This window comes from Rana temporaria, chromosome 1 (genome assembly GCF_905171775.1).
Source record: "Rana temporaria chromosome 1, aRanTem1.1, whole genome shotgun sequence".
In the NCBI taxonomy this organism is placed as follows: Eukaryota; Metazoa; Chordata; class Amphibia; order Anura; family Ranidae; genus Rana; species Rana temporaria.
The window spans coordinates 35,534,983-35,554,928 of NC_053489.1; the positions used below are offsets into that span (position 1 = coordinate 35,534,983).

Genomic DNA, 19,946 nt, shown 5'->3' on the forward strand with positions numbered 1-19,946 from the left:
GGGGTGACCTACGTCTACAGAGTGCAGGATTGAGGGGTGACCTATGTCTACAGAGTGCAGGATTGAGGGGTGACCTACGTCTACAGAGTGCAGGATTGAGGGGTGAGCTATGTATGGACTGCAGGATTGAGGGGTGACCTATGTATGGAGTGCAGGATTGAAGGGTGACCTATGTCTGGAGTGCAGGATTAAGGGGTGAGCTATGTATGGAGTGCATGATTGAGGGGTGAGCTATGTATGGAGTGCAGGATTGAGGGGTGAGCTATGTATGGAGTGCAGGATTGAAGGGTGAGCTATGTATGGAGTGCAGCATTGAGGGGTGAGCTATGTATGGAGTGCAGGATTGAGGGATGAGCTATGTACAGAGTGCAGTATTGAGGGGTGTACGGAGTGCAAGGTTTAGGGGTGAACTGTGTACAGAGTGCAGGATTGAAGGGTGAGCTGTGTACGGGGTGCAGGAATGAGGGGTGATCTGTGTACATCCAAGTCCCCCCCCCCCCCCAAGTACAGCGCTTTCCTCCCCCCAGATTCCAGTTTGGAGCTCACCCCCATCAATACACAGCAATCCTGACAATAAACAAAACTGACAATTTTACTAACTGGAGAGTGCAAAATTTGGTGCAGCAGTCTGCATGGTAGCCAATCAGCATCCAGGTATTTTTTTTTTTTAAACAAACTGACCGGTTAGAAGCTGATTGGCTGCCATGCACAGCTACCCAGATTTTAGTAAATCACCCCAAGAAAGTCTGCCAGAGGATCATTGTGACATCCAGGCAAAACTGGCATTTCCCATATCGATGTGTTTCTCTCTTGTTATGATCTTTTATAATCTAAAAATATTAAATGTTTTCCACAACTGGCTGCGGCCTGCCTCATTTGAGCAGGTTTGAAATTATTGATTTCATAAATGTTGAATTTGTTTTGTAGAAGCGTTGCACACAGTGCTCCCGCCAGCAGAGCTGGGCTCGCCCCTCATTCTGCATCAACCATAAGGTCCTCTACAAAGTAACGGTGAAGACGGGAGAGAAGAAGCTGATGCGGAAACCAGCGCAAGGGTGAGCCGAAAAGACACATCAGTGGGGGTTGATGTTGCAATTGGGAACACGGGCGCAAACCCAGAGTTTAGACATTAGAATGTGCAATTCGTTTTGTTCCGAATTAGTTTTTTAACGAATTTCAACAGATTTTATAAATTCGGAAATTCGGAAATATCCGAATGAACAAAAACCTGTTTAACAAATGTTTTCAAATATTAGGAAATTTGAATATTCGAAAGTTCAGAAATTCGAAAATTTAGAATTAGGAATTTTGGAAATTTGAAAATTCGGAAATTCTAAATTCGGAAATTTGAAAATCCCAAAATTATAAAGTATGAAAATCTGAAAATTCGAAAGAACGAAAATCCGAAAATAAGAACGAAGGGCCAGATCCTCAAAAGGGATACGCCGTCGTATCCCTGTTCCTAACTATGGAACTGATCCACAGAATCAGTTTTCCATAGTTAGGCAGAAGATCGGACATGTGTAAGGGACTTACACTGCCGGATCTTAGGATGCAGTACCGCATCCGCCGCTGGGGGCATTTTGTGTCGAAATGCCGCCTCGGGTATGCAAATTAGCACTTACGGAGATCCACGAAGCTTTTCAGCTTCGTTTTTTCTCCGTAAGTATTAGTTTGCAAACGCAAAATTAGGGCTGCTTTTACAAAGTGTAAACCAGCGACGCGTTTTTTTTTTTGTTTTGAATTATTTTTTTCGCGCTGTATCTTTTTTTTTTCCCGACGCAAATTTATTGACCCGTCGCAATCCACAAAGCTCGGCGTAACGTAATTTCGCGCTATGCACGTCGGGAAAATGACGTCACGAGCATGCGCAGTACGGCCGGCGCGGGAGCGCGCCTAATTTAAATGGGAATCGCCCCCATGAAAAGAGGAACGCCTTGCGCCGGCGGAATTTAAGTTACACAGCCAAAAATTTCTAGGTAAGTGCTTTGTGGATCGGGCACTTAGGTAGAAATTTTAAGGCAGTGTAACTTAAATGGGGAAAAATTAAGTTACGCCGGATCTTTGTGGATATAACCCCGAAATCCCAAAATTCTAAAAAGCGAAAAAATAACTAACTAATAATAACCTAACTATTACTAAACTATTAAATGATAGGTATTGGAATTTCCTTCCAAATTTGGCTGTTAGTGAACATAACGAATACAAATTTATCTGAAGTTAAAAATTATCTGAAATAACGAATGCTGCATCTAAACAAATGGAATGTAACAAATTATTATGTATTATTAATTTGTTCTGTTCCATTTGTTTAGATGCAGCATTCGTTATTTCGGGTAATTTGTAACTTCAGATAAATTCATATTCGTTACGTTACAGCCAAATTTGAAAGGAAATTCCAATACCTATCATTTAATAGTTATTTATTATTAGTTGGTTATTATTTTGAATATTTGGATATTTTTTATTATTTTTGGATTTCCATATTTTCTAATTTCTGAATTTCCGAATTCCGAATTTTTTGAATTTCTGAATCTTCGAATTTCTGAATTTCTGTATTCTGAATTTCATTTCTGAAAAAAAAACAAAAAAACGAATGAAACGAAAATGAACAAATTTCACAATTTTAGAATTTCCAGATTTTCTAATTTCCGGGTTTTTGAAAAATTTTTAATTTTCTAACTTCTGAATTTTCTAAATTCCGAATTTTAGAATTTCTGAATTTTCAAATTCGAAATTAAAAAATTTCCGAAAAAAACAAAACAAATGAGATGAAAACGAACACATTTTTCGGCAGTGCACATGTCTAATAGACATCACCCTGCCCATGTATTTTTGGGGACGGGGGTAGTGATGGTGGTGGTGGGGGGGGGGGTTCAATTGATAAGTACATTTTTTCCCCTGAGGGATGGCTGTTGCAGGGGTGTCAACAGAGCCCCCTTCCCCCTGGTGAATCATTGTAGCTCTACTCATCTGATGGACATATATTTTTATATAATGAGATATATATGTAACTCCCAATAATTTAATCCAAAAAAAATTAAGGGCTGTTACTGATTAAAATTTTGGTGTTCGATTAATCGATTTTTTTTTAAATCGATTTATTGACTAATTTCGATAAATTATAACGCACATACAGATCCAACTACTTTTAACTGATCACCTTGCAGGCTGATTCCCAGTGCAGCTACCAACCACTGGAAAGATGGATAGCAGGATGCAGAAAACACACAAAGGCAACGCTCGATGGGAATAGCATTAAAACTTTTAAGCCGTGTACACACGATCGGATTTCTTCGTCGGAATTCCGATGTAGCTGACTTTCATCAGTCTTGCATACACACTATCGGACTAATTTCCGACTGTGCCAAAACAGTGACGTAAAACACCACGAGGAGCCGAGAAAAATGAAGTTTAATGCTTCTGAGCATGCGTCGACTTGATTCTGAGCATGAGTGGATTTTTCTCCGATGAAGTTCCACACAGACGATCGGAATTTACTATTGTTTTTTTGTCATCGGAAAAATGTAAAACATGTTATATTTTTTTTTACACCGATGGAAAAAAGTCAGATTGGGCCCACACACGATCGGTTTCTCCGATGAAAAAAGTCCATCTGACTTTTTTCATCGGAAAAAACGATCGTGTGTACACGGCATTATAGTCTTCAAGTAGGTAACAAAATAAATATTGCACTGGAGATAAAATCGATGTAGCACATAAACTGTAAAAATGGTGCGAGTAATACCAAACGGTAGCAAAAGCAGTCATAAAAATATGTAGCTAAGTATGATACTGGTATAAAAATGTGTACAACGATATCACTGCTGAATCCAGATGAGGAGGAGTTAACATCAGTCCGTTGACATGTAGATGTCCCGTGAAGGGAACTATCACAACTCCCAGTGGATGGCTGTAGAATCCCAGGTTGATAGAGGAAGTGTAACAGCCCTTGCGTGTGGCAGATAGTGAGGTCCCGCCGGCATGCAGATATGAAGGCACAGCAAAGGAGTCCTTCAGATGGACACGGCAAGCCCCGCCGGTGTCCGTGACGCAGTGGCGTAGCGTGGGTTGTCAGCGCCAAGGGCAGGGCAAGAGATTTGCGCCCCCAACCCGCAGATTTTTAGCACTCTAAGTCCCTTTCCACTAGTACAATAGTACTGACCAACCTGATTCCTACACCGACCTACCTGATCACTATACTAACCTACCTGATTCCTACACTGACCACTAAACTGACCTATCGGATTGCTATACTGACCACTACACTGACCTAACTGATTTCTATACTGACCACTACACTGACCTACCTGATTTCTATACTGACCACTACACTGACCTACCTGATTTCTATACTGACCACTACACTGACCTACCTGATTTCTATACTGACCTGCCCTCCTCCTTCCCCCCCAGTCTCTGCACGGTCACAATCCCCGGGATCATCATGGATGGTCTTCAATGTACATTTACTCACTGCTGTGTCAAGTTCACCGCTGGAGCCTAAGCTGGGACAGCATCGCAACTTCATTCTCATAGCGAAGCGGAAGAGCTCACAGTCTCCTAGACTGTACAGCGCAGGAGAAGAGCTGCAGGTAACCTGCCACCTGCCGCTGCACCCCTCTAAATTTTGCACCCGGGGTAATCACCCCCCTGGCCCCCCCCACGCTACTCCACTGCCTTGTCATCACCGTATCTCCGATGGAACTCCCTGAAGACTCGGATGCCGGCAGAGAGGTGAGTACCGATCGAAAGAATTTTGATCAATCAAAAAAAATTACGATTAATCGAGGAATTAATAGTTAATTTCCACAGCCCTAAAAAAAAAACAATATATATTTTTGAAGACTACCAAATCATTTTTTTGATCTCCGTGCAGTTGCACCAAGTTACAAGTCGCCTCCATCACCGCTGTCAATTTAGAAACATAGAAGAGTGATGGCGTAAAAGAGACCCCGTTCTTTTTCTTTTTATATTGTCTCAGCCCAGGAAGCCGATCATGTATGATGCCTGAACAAATATGGGAGTGTTACACTGACACATTACCAATGCATGTACTACAATAAAAAAATTGCATATTTTAAGTTGTGTTTTATTATTTCATTTGCCCAGGTCTACATACAGATGAAAGGAAGCAAAGGGAAGGTGAACAAGACCCAGCTGTATAAAAAATCCACTCCGGACTCTGAATTTAAATTCAACAAAGGTTCAACTCACACCTTCAAAGTTTATGGGCCGGAGATCGGGGACATTAAAAGCATAACTCTGGAGGTAGGTGTACTTACAGGAGGAAACGTTCAACTGACCCGGGTCTAAGGCCCACGTTCGCATCTCTGCGTTTTTGATCGTGCGACAAACCACACAGAAAATGCACGCTTTGCTGAACACTTTGGAAACGCACTGCAAACGCACAACGGGCTTACATTGTCATTGAATATTAATGGCACCCCAAGCACGGGTACCAAACGGGCTGCAAACGCATCAAAAAGCATAGTAAAAAAAGGCACCAAAAAAGTACAGGTGCTTCTTTGGGGCGTAGGGCGGCCCATTCAAGTGAACATGTGAAAAAGGAACAAAAAAAAATTCCCGCTATAGGCACATGTTTTCCTGGGAGATTTTTATTCAGAAAGCACTTGCCTCAAAAGTTGCGGCGGCGTATCGTAAATCCCCCGGCGGAATTCAAATTCCGCGGCTAGGGGGTGTGTAACATTTAAATCAGGCACGTCCCCGCGCCGAACGAACTGCACATGCGCCGTCCGCTAAATTTCCCAGCTTGCATTGCTCTAAATGACGTCGCTAGGCCGTCATTGGTTTTGACGTGAACGTAAATTACGTCCATCTGTATTCGCGAACAACTTACGCAAACGACTTAAAAAATTAAAAATTCGACCCGGGAACGACGGCCATACTTAACATAGGATACGCCGCATATAGCAGGGGTAACTATACGCCGGAAAAAGCCGAACGCAAACGACGTAAAAAAAAAGCGCCGGGCGGTCGTTTGTTTCTGAATCAGCGTAACTCCTCATTTGCATATTCCTCGCGTATACGAACGGAAGCGCCACCTAGCGGCCAGCGTGAGATTGCAGCCTAAGATCCGACGGTGTAAGTCACTTACACCTGTCGGATGAAATACGGACATAGATGTATCCCTATGGGATAGCGGGTGTCAGCGGATGAACATCCGCTGACACCCGATGCATTCGGTCCCCGCTATGGTCCGATTCTGCAGTCCCTAATCCTATTTTTCCATCCATCTGCAGAGCGGATTGGATGAACATGGACAGACGGTCCATGTTCATCCGATCCCCCCCATAGGGGAGAGCAGAGATCTGATAGGGCGTTCCCTGCACACAAGGGAGCAATCTCTACTGAGCAAGTGGATATGAAAGGTACAGATCCTCACGGGATTCTTATGTGGAAAAGGGCCCTTAGGGCTCAATATGGGAGACCATAAAAATACAACACATAAAATATACATTTAGTCAAAATGGGTTAAAAATTACATATAAAAAGTGTAAACATGAGCTGCCTCCACAAGGTCAAAATGTGGACACAGTACCAAACATATACCCCACTAAAGCTACCAGAAATAGTAAGTAAATTATATATACTGTATATAGTATTTCTGGGAGTCTGGTCAACGTTTCGCCGATTCAAGGCTTCCTCAGCACCCTCATTGCTAGTAGTAGGTGTCAGGTCACCTGTGGCCAGATGACAGATGCACCCCATTGGAGTCAGGCGTGCACCGCAAGGTAGTGAACCCTATGGCAGACTGCTGCAGATGGAACACAGAGTGGATATGGAAGGCAGGTCCACTGAAGGACAAACAGGGATCCCACAGGAAGCTTGTGCTCAAGATTCCCCAGGGCGCGGAGTCTAAGTTTCAGCAGGTATTCACCAGAGCCTCTAGTGGTGAGGATGGCCTTAACTACAACTGAATCCAGGCCGCGGCCCCCAGAGTCCCCCTGCTCACGCTCTGTAGGGCATAGAGGAGAGAGGGGAAGCATCCCCTCAGGATACAAGAGATAGTGAGGGGTAAGCCAAGGTCAGGGTGACAAGCAGACAAGGATAAACAAAGGACAGGCCAAGGGTCAGGGTCACAAGCAAACGGGCATAGTCGGGGACAAGCCAAGATCGGTACACAGAGATAAACGTAGCACACGGCAAGCAGGAACCCAAACACACAATGCTTAACAAACAACGTTGATCAGCAAGGCAGACCTGCAGTGCACTGGTTAATATAGAGTTCCTGATATGGCCTGGGGTGGAGCCATACAGGGAGGAGAGATGATAAAAGCAGCCAGGTGAGAGTGTCTGGCCTCTAAGGTGAACACATGGAGAGAAAGGTAAGCTGCCAGACAAACATTACTGCATATCCATGACAGTAGGGCAGTACTATATGTAAGAAAATGCAACAGTCAATGACATAACATATTGTATGTAAACAATAATGTTCCCGCTTGTTACCAATGGTTATTATGTAAGGTGCTCACATCGTTGTGGTGAATCAGGGAGCGCCCATCATCAACACCTGGGGGGCGGGCACAGGGGCGCCAAAGCCAAACATTTATTAAAAAGATTAAACATAAAGTTCACTCTTGTTTTTTTTACACAGCACGATGGCTTGGAACAACAACACGCCTGGTATGTGAACGAAATCACAGTCACCAACACAAACCGAGACAAGTCATGGCAGTTTCCGTGCCACCGGTGGTTCTCCCTGTACAATGCCGACTGCCAGCTCAGCCGAACCTTAACGCCCAGCAGTAAAACTTCTCAGCACCAACTAGATGGAAAAGTGGGCGACCATACTGGTAAGAGACAGCGCTTGTACTTCTAATATACCTGGATCCAAAACTAACAGTTGAGTAGGGAAAAGTTCTGAAGCTGCCATTGCTGGACTATTTCTCAAAATGCTAACTGCCTGAATCTCCCTGGCCTGCACAGACCTTGAACAAAGCCAGAGTCTGGACAAAACTTTTATGCCGCGTACACACGATCAGACATTCCGACAACAAAACCGTGGATTTCTTTCCGATGGATGTTGGCTCAAACTTGTCTTGCATACACATGGTTGCGCAAATGTTGTTGTAACTTTGATCGCCAAGAACGTGGTGACGTACAACACGTACGACGGCACTTTAAAAGCGAAGTTCAATACCGATCGCGCCACCATTTCGGCTCCTTCTGCTAATCTTGTGTTAGTAGAAGTTTGGTGAGAGACGATTTGCGCTTTTCAGCCTTGTGCTTTTCAGTCCGTTACAGCGTGACGAATGTGCTATCTCCATTACGAACGCTAGTTTTACCTGACCCAGCGCTCCCGTCTTGTTCTTGATTCAGAGAATGCGTGGAATTTTGTGCGTCGGAATTGTCCACACACGATCGGAATTTACTAGAACGGATTTTGTTGTCGGAAAATTTGAGAACCAGCTCTCAAATGTTTGTTGTCGGAAATTCCGACAGCAAATGTCCGATGGAGCATACACACGGTCGGAATTTCCGACAACAAGCTCACATTGAACATTTGTTGTCGGAACTTCAGCGCGTGTGTATGCGCCATTATTCTGCAAACTTTGTTTCAAGTCAGAGACTTAAGCCTAGTACACACGGGCCGAATGTCGAGTGGCATCGGCCATTTCAATAGAAAGTGTCCGTAATCCGGTCCGTGTACTGAAGTCGTTCCAACAGAAGCCGGCCATTTGGCTGAATTCTGTCGAAGGCGCATGACCGAAAAAAGGGCTTTTTTACTGGCTCCCAATCAGCGCTCTCAGCCAATAGCTAACTGGAGTGTTCTGGTGAGGAGGCCGCCCTCCTGTCAAAACACAATAGCACAGCGGAGTAGATTGTGGCACTAACAATTGATAGTTAGTACAGCGGCACCTCCTGAGCTGTCAGTTTCTTTAGTTGAGCCCTACTGGGTTGAATGAAAAAAACGACTCTTGTGCATGAGGCTTTAGGGCCAATTCACACTATATGCGGTGGCAGTCGTTTTACAGCATGAGAAAACATCTGTCACCGCAGGGACACACGAGAAACAATTGTTTCCTTTGTGTCCCATTTACACTGCAATGCAGCCTAGCGCTGCGCTTCAGCATGCTGCGATAAAATGCAGACATGCATTACCGGTCAGCAAAGTGCAGTGCATTGCCTAACAATGCAGCACTGGTGGCTGGTGTTTTTTTGTTTGGGGGGGGTCGGCATACCACCAACCCCCCCCCCCCCCTGAGCTGTCTGCCGGTCAAACGCCACTTGCCCCATCTAGGCGGCAGGCACATCGGGCAGCGATGGGGATCGGGCATTGGTGGGCACATCGGGCAGCATTGGGGACATCGACCATCGGTGGGGATCGTGTCGTCGGCAGACATCCGGCTGCGGCGTATATTGGGCAGCGGCTCCTGTGTCTTCTCCTCCTCGCTTCCGCCATGCGTCTCCTCCCCTCCTCCTAGGCATCCAATAGGATCAATTGAGTGATAGGGGGCGCTGGTGCAATAAGGATAACCTTATTATAATGTGTCAAAAAGGTGTAAACCAAATTGAACATACATACATATGTGAATAAATATGTGCAAATCTAACACTCACAATAAAAATTGCAAGTAAAGGTGATAAATACAGAAATAAATATAAATATATAAAATTGATAAGCAGTGCCAATAACCAATATTATGTATAAAGGTGAACAATCTAAAAGCAAAACACAGTAAGGAAACAGTGCTCCCAAAGCCATGGGCCAAGAAAAGTCCAAAAGAAGAAAATAAAAAATGATAAACACTGTCCGTGAAATCCTAAAGTGATGATTATCCACTCTCCCAAATGATAACACTTCAGCTTATATATGGAAATCAGAGGAACATGCAATCTTCTCAGATCATGTGCATATAATTAAATTCTAACACCGCTTATAAGATGACACTAAGGAAGTGCTGATAGAAATGGGCTCTTACCAGAGCGATTGGACTTTCTTAATTAAAAGGAAGCCAAAATCGCTTGTGCAGATTAATGCCTGCAAGCATATGATGCGTCATCCACTGTTGTCACAGGCTACACCTCTCCACGGAGTTTACAGATGGGACATGAAAATACAAAGACAGCTCATAGTGCAACCGGTTTATTGTAAAAAAGTAGTCAAAAACAAAGCGGGGCCAAGTGGCCACTTGCGCTAACAAGTGCCCATCCCGGCACTGGGTCTGCAGGCTCAGAAAAGGAGGCAGCTGCCGCAACTCCCGTGTCGGCGTGCGTCCTCCTATCACCTCGCAATAGACAGGTGCGGATGGGGGATCAGATTCAAAGCGTGACCAGGCTACGCCGCCGACGATCGTTTCGTATTACGTCTTCAGGGGGGCGCCCCTTTATTTCTGTATTTATCACCTTTACTTGCAATTTTTATTGTGAGTGTTAGATTTGCACATATTTATTCACATATTTATGTATGTTCAATTTGGTTTACACCTTTTTGACACATTATTATAAGGTTATCCTTATTGCACCAGCGCCCCCTATCACTCAATTATTCACTGGATCAAGAGGTTTAATAATCCTTCCTTTTTTTCTCTAGGGGAGCAGCTTTGATATATTTTTATTTATTCCACGTTTTAGTTAATAATTTTTTTGGCGCGAAAATCACTTCTTACCTTTAATCCAATAGGATCACCTGTGCTTTCAGCCAATTGGGTGATGGGTATCAGACCTGCTTCCCGGTTGACCGGGAGGAGGATCAGTATTGCAACAGTGAATATTCATTCGTTGTCTTAACACAACTGGGTGGGCACCGGACCCAATGCTCTGCGTCCAGAGCCCATCCTATTTTGAAGCCTATTAGAGCCTCACCCACCCCCGCCATAGGCATTCATGTGCCCAGTGTCCTGAAAGGGGCCAGGCGCATGGATAGGGAGGGCCGCGGTGGTGGAAAAAGGGAAGCATTGTGCGCCCATAATGGACGGGCCGCCCCTGCATTGCAGTGAATGAAGTGTACATTTTGTACACTTCAAATAAAGCTTGAACAAAACAAAATAAAACACAAAAAAAGAGGGCGGGTGATGCACTGAATCGTGCACCACACTGCCCCTACCCAGCCGGCAACACAGAACAGCCGGATCGTAAATCGTTCTGCCTGCTCTGAGATTTGACTCGGGGCATATGTGAATTCATTTGCCTTTAGAAAGTAAAGAAGACACTGGATGAACAAGACAGCCAAGGAACTAGCATGAGACCAGAGCACCTTCCTTCATACATTTTAGGAGTCTTCCACATGCCTTTTCACAAACTCAAAACGTGCCATTTTGTTATTTGCTGAAAGTAATGGCTTTCTTCTGGCCACTCTGCCATAAAGCCCAACTCTATGGAGCGTACGGCTTATTGTCGTCCTATGTACAGATACTCCAGTCTCTGCTGTGGAACTCTGCAGCTCCTCCAGGGTTACCTTAGGTCTCTGTGCTGCCTCTCCGATTAATGCCCTTCTTGCCCGGTCCATGAGTTTTGGTGTGCGGACGTCTCTTGGCAGGTTTGCTGTTGTGCCATGTTCTTTCCATTTTTGTTATGATAGATTTGATGGGGCTCCTAGGGATCATCAAAGATTTGGATGTTTTTTTATAACCTAACCCTGACTTGTACTTCTCAACAACATTGTCCCTTACTTGTTTGGAGAGTTCCTTGGTCTTCATGGCCGTGTTTGGTAAGTTGTGCCTCTTGCTTATGCCGCGTACACATGACCGTTTTTATGACGAGAAAAATGCAATTTTTTTAATTGGTCGTTAAAAATGATCGTGTGTGGGCTCCAGAGCATTTTTCTCAGCGCGAAAAATGGCCATTAAAAATTTAGGACCTGCTCTATTTTTTCTCATCGTTTTTCTCGTTGTGAAAAAATTTACAGAGTCAGTGATGACTCTGTACATTCACATAACTGAAACATTGTAAACTGTGTTTACAATATTTCAGTTTATGAATGAAAAGAAGCCGCTGTCTTCTCTCCATTCATTTTCAGTGCAGCTGATGCTGATGAGAAAGGGACTGGGGAATCAGTGTTCCTATTCCCTTTCCCTGTCTCAGAGGGGAGATGTGAGAGGTCTGTTAAGACCCCTGATATGTCACCAAAGCCCCCCAACAGGGCTGATATAAAAAATAAAAATAAAGGAATTGCAATAAATAATAAAAAAAAATTGTAAAAAAAAATAAAAATACAGTGACACTGTCCATTCCTCCCCACCCCCTTAAAAAAAAAAAAGAAAGCTTTGTAAAAAAAATAAAATAAAAAATTAAACAAATTGTAAAAAATAAATAAAAAGAATTGTAGAAAAAAAAAAATACTGACACATGTGCCACTGTCACATGAGATTAAAAAAAAGTATCGGTAATCGGTATCGGCGAGTACTTGATAAAAAGTATTGGTACTTGTACTCGGTCCTAAAAAAGTGGTATCGGGACAACCCTATCGAAGTCTGACTGACAATAGACATGTGGAGAACAGCTCTTGACATAATGCAGGCTGTACTATTATGTATCATTACATAGGTGTGTATGGTAAGCACTGTTATCGGTCGTGCTGTGCTCTAATCTACATCTGTGTTGCACATTGCACCTGTAACATGAGCGCTGTTGTTACACGGATAACAGCAAGACGCCAAGCTGCAGATCACATTACCGGCCAGAAAAGCTGAAGTCTCTGACACATTACTCTTCTCCGGGTCTCTCTCGGTAGCAGATTTTTCCTGTGCTGTATTTCAAATCTGGGAACATAATATCTGAAAGGGGGGAGGAATACATATGTAGTGTGTATAAAGTAATCCATTGCAATCTCACAAAAGTTAGTACACCCCTCACATTTTATTTTATTCTATCTTTTCATGTGACTACACTGAAGAAATGACACTTTGCTACAATGTAAAGTAGTGAGTGTACAGCTTGTATAACAGTGTAAATGCAGACCTATTTGATGCAGTGTGAGGCGTATGGTCTGAGCACTGACAGGCTGACCCCCCACCCCTTCAACCTCTGCAGCAATGCTGGCAGCACTCAAACGTCTATTTCCCAAAGACAACCTTTGGATATGACGCTGAGCATGTGCATTCAACTTCTTTGGTCGACCATGACGAGGCCTGTTCTGAGGGGAACCTGTCCTGTTAAACTGCTGTATGGTCTTGGCCATCGTGCTGCAGCTCAGTTTCAGGGTCTTGGCAATCTTCTTATAGCCTAGGTCATCTTTATGTAGAGCAACAATTTTTTTTTTCAGATCCTCAGAGAGTTCTTTGCCATGAGGTGCCATGTTGATCTTCCAGTGACCAGTATGAGAGAGTGAGAGCGATAACACCAAATTTAACACACCTGCTCCCCATTCACACCTGAGACCTTGTAACACTTAGGCCTCGTACACACGGGCAAACATGTCCGATGAAAACGGCCCGCCGGACCGTTTTCAGCGGACATGCCTGCCCGGAGATTTCTGTATGATGGCTGTACACACCATCATACAGAAATCCATGCGTGCACGATACGCGGTGACGAGGCCGCGCCGTCGACGCGGCGACGTGCGCGGCCCTGGAAGTTCAATGCTTCCACGCATGAGTCGAAGTGATTCGACGCATGCGAGGGATGGCGGCCGCTCGGACATGTACGGTAAGTCTGTACAGACGACCGAACATGTCCGACGGACAGGATTCCAGCAGACATGTTTCTTAGCATGCTAAGAAACATTTGTACGCTCGAAAACGGTCGGGTGGACAAATGTCCGCTGGAAACCTGTCCGCTCGGCTGTACAGACGACCGAACATGTCTGCTGAAACTGGTATGAACAGAAGATCGGTCATTTCCCCTAGTGAGGCCACCCCCTCTACAGTTAGAACACACCCAGGGAACATACTTAACCCCTTCCCCGCCCCCTAGTGTTAACCCCTTCATTTTTTATAGTAATCCAATGCATTTTTCTAGCACTGATCGCTATAAAAATGCCAATGGTCCCAAAAATGTGTCAAAATATGTAGAAGAATACGTATCGGCCTAAACTGAGGAAAAAAAATGTTTTTTTATATATTTTTGGGGATGTTTATTATAGCAAAAAGTAAAAAATATTCATTTTTTTTCAAAATTGTCGCTCTATTTTTGTTTATAGCTCAAAAACTAAAAACCGCAGAGGTGATCAAATACCACCAAAAGAAAGCTCTATTTGTGGGGAAAAAAGGACGCCAATTTTGTTTGGGAGCCACGTCGCACGACCGCGCAATTGTCAGTTAAAGCGTTACAGTGCCGAATCGCAAAAAGTGCTCTGGTCTTTGGGCAGCAATATGGTCCGGGTGTTAAGTGGTTAAGATGCACAGTGCTTTAGCAAACCAAATGTCACCCAGTTAGAGTTTACATCTACTTTAAAATCACCGGTGGCCTCCTAATGGCAGTGTCCCTGGAAAAGAATTTAATCCATGCAAGGAACCTTAGCCGAGCGTCATCGTTTTGTTACGATGTGTAAACAAAAGGTAATGGAAGCCTTTCAGATGGGAATGGGAGACGCCGCCGTAGTAGGAGTGGAAATATGTCAATTGATTGAAACCGGGCAAAAGAAAGTCATTTCTAAGTCACGTTGGTCTCTCCGTATCCTTCCACCCGTCACGCTCTCCGAGGTTCCATCGCTCCCTTCAAGCTTCATATTTTTTTAAAGAACTCATTAAACTTGAGAGGCTTCTCGTTTAGCAAGGCAGTGTGACTAAATCCCATACGGGAGAGCTTGGGGACCTTTCTCCTCCTTGGCTCTATGGACTGTCGTACCCATGCGCACAAGACTTTATAAGTCATGGGCTGCCTTCAATCGATCTGATCGGACAATATCCCTGACACCTGATTAACTGACAATAGGACGGACGTTACTGACACCGGTGATGGGGTGGAAGAAGAGACACCAGTGTCAGGAGAACGGTAGGAGATGTGTTGTTGCCTTGAGTAGTTTTCCCTTCGGAGAGCAGGGACAGGCTTTTTCCATAAAGGGATTGGTGGAACGTAGACCATAGATGGCATTCAATCCCATTTCAGTTCACAGAAGTACAGTCAAACTTATGTACCGTATTTATCGGCGTATATCGCGCACTATTTTCCCCTTAAAATAAGGGGAAAATCGTGGGTGCGCGATATACGCCAATAGCCGCTTCCCGCGCTCAGTTTGAAATCCTGCGCCGACATATACCGAGTGCAGTACACTCGGGTACATTCGGCTAGGCTCGGCTTCGCTCGTGCTCACGCATAAACGTCACAGAGCGTGAGCGCGAGCGAAGCCGAGCCTTGCCGAATGTACCCGAGTGTACTGCACTCGGTATATGTCGGCGGAGGCGTTCATACTGAGCGCGGGAAGCGGAGACTCGACTTGAGGCGCGCACTGGAGAAGCCAGGAGGACACCATCGAGGCCGCAGACGGACGCCGGACCGGACGATGGACACTGGGAAGACACCAAAACTGTAAGTAATAAAATCATATAACATTTTTTTTTACAGGAATTTCGAGAGCAAATTTAGGGGTGCGTGGTATACGCGGGAGTATGCGTTATACCGCGATAAATACGGTAAGTTTTTAACAGGGTAGTAGTATAGTATTAGAGCCACTATCTTGTTTTTTTTTATTATTGTTTTTGTCCCAACTTTGTGGGTGGTTCTCCCATCTATTTGTAATTGTCACCACCACAAAAAATTATGTAAAATCCAAAATGTTATGCCGCGTACACACGACCGTTTTTCATGATGAGAAAAATGCCATCTTTTAAATTGGTCGTGAAAAACGGTCGTGTGTGGGCTCCAGGGCATTTTTCTCGACGAGAAAAATGGACAGTAAAAATGTAGAACCTGCTCTATTTTTTCTTGTCGTTTTTCACATCATGAAAAAAGGTCGGGTGTGCGCTTTAACGAGGGTGGAAAAAATGCGCACGCTCAGAAGCAAGTTATGAGATGGGGAAATTAGCATAAGCAGCCCAAAGGGTGGCGCCATTCGAATGGAACTTCCCCTTTATAGTGCCGTCGTACGTGTTGTACGTCACCGCACTTTGCTCGAGCATTTTTTTTCACGACCGTGTGTATGCAAGGCAGGCTTGAGAGGAATCATGTCGAGAAAAACTTTGTTTTTTTCAATGACATGAATAACGGTCGTGTGTGTGCTGCATTACAGTTGTCAGTGGAACAAGGGAGTGAGCAGAAAGCTTTCACTGGGGACACCTGTTCCAATTTGTAGCGATTTACTCTCACTTCTGCCCGTGTTTCCAGGAAAGAGGTTTTGACATACATACAGTCTGAAGGAAAGCTAGAATATATTTTTACTAAGCACACTACATTTTAAAACCCAGCATCAAGTAAAGCTTTAATCTAAGTTGTGGATAGAGTAGGGAAGGGTTAGAACTGCTGTCAGGTTTTTTTTTTTATATATTTTTATTTCAGTTTTACGACATACAGACATAAAACAACACTGATAACAGAATGCTCCTAATCCAGCATATCATGAACATCCGGGCACTGTGCAATAATAAACTAGATATTACATCTACCAGTGGATATAAACATCAACAGAGGAGTAAGCGATATGGCCTCACCTGACATGAAAAAAAAAACTGGGGTCGCAGAGGTTTGGGGGGTAGGTAGCCAAAGTCCTACCCCACCACTGGTCAACATTTGGGTCTCCTGGCTAAATCATATATTATTATGCTATATGTTATAACATAAATAATGTATTATGTATCTAATTACTGTGAAATTACTGGTTGAAAGTTATAACTTCAAACTTCCGTAATTTGTCAGTTAATCCAGCTGCTTGAGTACAGTTTTTTCGAAATATAGTAAATTACCTTAAAAACAATATATAATAATAATTATTTGTATATCACTCATGTAAGGTAATTAACCCCTTGCCATCCAGGCCAATTCTGACACTTCTCTCCTACATGTTAAAATATTTTTTTTTGCTAGAAAATTACTAAGAACCCCCAAACATTATATATATTCTTTTAGCAGACACCATAGGGAATAAAATGGCGGTCGTTTCAACTTTTTATGTTACATGGTATTTGCGCAGCAATTTTTTAAACGTTTTTTTTGGGGGGGGAATAAAAAATAAACGCTATAGTTAGCCCAATTTTTTTGTATAATGTGAAAGATGATGTTACGCCGAGTAAATAGATAACTAACATGTCACACTTTAAAATTGTGTACATTTGTAGAATGGCGCAAAACTTCAGTACTTACTGTAGCAGTTGCGGCTGGTGCTCAAAATTTTTTGGGGGGGGCGCAAACGAAAAAAAAAATGCAGCCTCACTGTGCAATCAATTATCACCACTGTGCCATGCCATCAAACACAGTCACTGTGCCATGCCATCAAATTCAGCCGCTGTGCCATGCCATCAAACGCAGCCGCTGTGCCATGCTATCAAACGCAGCCGCTGTGCCATGCCATCAAACGCAGCCGCTGTGCCATGCCATCAAACACAGTCACTTTGCCATGCCATCAAACACAGTCACTGTGCCATCAATTGTCACCACTGTGTCATGCCATCAAACGCAGTCGCTGTGCCATCAATTGTCACCACTGTGCCATGCCATCAAACGCAGTCACTGTGCCATGCCATCAAACGCAGCCACTGTGCCATCAATTGTCACCACTGTGCCATGCCATTAAACGCAGTCACTGTGCCATGCCATTAAACGCAGCCACTGTGCCATCAATTGTCGCCACTGTGCCATGCCATCAAACGCAGCCACTGTGCCATCAATTGTCACCACTGTGACATGCCATCAAACGCAGCCACTGTGCCCCTCAATTGTCACCACTGTGCCCTTTAACTGTCGCCACTGTGCCCATTGTTGCCACTGTGCATGTCACTGTGCCCTTTAATTGTTGCCAGTGTGCCCATGTCACACTTTAAAATTGTTTACATTTGTAGAATGGCGCAAAACTTCAGTACTTGGCAGTTGCGGCTGGTGCTCAAAATTTTTGGGGGGGCGCAAACGAAAAAAAAAAGAAAAAAATTGCAGCCTCACTGTGCAATCAATTATCACAACTAGGGTTGTCCCGATACCGATAACAGTATCGGTTTTGGGACCGATACTGAGTATTTGCGCTAGTACTCGTACTCGCGCAAATACTCCCGATACCAAAATAGAATACTTTATTTTTATTTTTATTTTTTTATTTTTTTTACATCGAGCACAAATTGGATGGCACTGATAGGTGGCACTGGCATTGATTGAATGGCACTGATGAGATGCACTAATAAGCTGCCTCCCTGCACTGATGCACTAATGGGCACTGATCTGCACTGATAGGTGGCACTGGCTAGCTGCACTTTTGGGCACTGGCAACGATGAGCTGCACTGATAGGTGGCACTGGCAGTGATCACTCCTTCAATGATATGTAGTTTTCCAGTACCGTATGCTAAAAAACAGCCCCACACCATGATGTACCAGTTCTTCATAATTCTAAAGAAAATATCTTTGGTCTGTATTGTGGTTTGAAAACGGTCACATGACATTAAAAAAAAGTATCGGTATTCGGTATCGGCGACTACTTGAAAAAAAGTATCGGTACTTGTACTCGGTCCTAAAAAAGTGGTATCGGGACAACCCTAATCACAACTGTGCCATGCCATCAAACACAGTCACTGTGCCATGCCATCAAATTCAGCCGCTGTGCCATGCCATCAAACGCAGCCGCTGTGCCATGCCATCAAACACAGTCACTGTGCCATGCCATCAAACACAGTCACTGTGCCATCAATTGTCACCACTGTGCCATGCCATCAAACGCAGCCACTGTGCCATCAATTGTCGCCACTGTGCCATGCCATCAAACGCAGTCACTGTGCCATCAATTGTCACCACTGTGACATGCCATCAAACGCAGCCACTGTGCCCCTCAATTGTCACCACTGTGCCCTTTAACTGTCGCCACTGTGCCCATTGTTGCCACTGTGCATGTCACTGTGCCCTTTAATTGCTGCCACTGTGCCCATTGTCACCACTGTGCCCTTGATGCCACTGTGCCCATTGATGCCCATTGTCGCTGCTGTGCCCTTGATGCCACTCTGCCCATTGATGGCCATTGTCACCACTGTGCACATTGTCGCCGCAGTGCCCTCTAAAATGCACTTACCTTAATCCTTCCACGGCCCTCGTTGTCTTCTCCCGCCTTGGTGATGCTTCAGCCAATCAGGTTACCGATAACCAGAATCGGCGAACCTGATTGGCTGAGACGGCCGTCAGTCTTATCCAAGGAACGCACCCCATACGTTACCTGGATAAAGCATCCGGGAGACGAGGGCTGTACCTCCGCACAGCCAACCAGCTGCCGTTATTCAGGTGGTCGGCGCTCAATGTCCTGCCACCTGAATTAGACCAGCGGCAACAATAACATACATTCATGCAATGCATGAATGTATGTTATTTCAGTGGCGGTGCGGAGCCAGAGGGGGCGGCGCTCCAGCGCCCTCTATGGACGGACCGCCACTGGTACTTAGAAATCCCCAATTTTTTTTACAGGTTACATGTTTAGAGTTACAGAGGTGGTCTAGTGCTAGAATTATTGCTCTCACTCTAACGTTCGCGGTGTATGTAACCTGTGTGTATCTGGCTCTGCTTATGCCAGTGCCTCACCAGCCACTGACCTCACCACACGTCCCTGCTTCACTGGTACTAAGGAATCAAGCCCAATCTCTGAAAAACAACTCCACGCAATAATCCCCCATCCACCAAATGATTTGCACCAAAAAAATAAAGCATTGATTATTTCATTAACATGTGAGGTATTTTACTCATGATAGTACTAATAAAGAGGTAAAATGGTTTAAACCATAGACATATGCAGCATATGTATTAATACAAAAAAATATGTGATTGGAATACCAGGCAAAAGTGAAGCTGCTTTCACAAGACACATGTGGGGTGTCAAAAACAAGGAAGTTGAAGTAAGTAAAGAAATGCAAAATATCTTTAAAAA

The 19,946-nt window shown here is 44.2% G+C and overlaps 1 protein-coding gene across 1 annotated transcript in view; it reads left to right on the plus strand.

Moving 5' to 3' along the window:
* The first annotated feature begins 932 nt into the window (after positions 1-932).
* The window catches only part of LOXHD1 (lipoxygenase homology PLAT domains 1), a 328,148-nt gene continuing 309,134 nt past the window's right edge, over positions 933-19,946 (plus strand). The window contains exons 1-3 of the mRNA XM_040336339.1: positions 933-1,055; positions 5,113-5,271; positions 7,619-7,817. Coding sequence (XP_040192273.1) covers positions 5,125-5,271; positions 7,619-7,817 — 346 coding nt within the window. The 5' untranslated portion in view covers positions 933-1,055; positions 5,113-5,124. The remainder of the gene's footprint in view (positions 1,056-5,112; positions 5,272-7,618; positions 7,818-19,946) is intronic.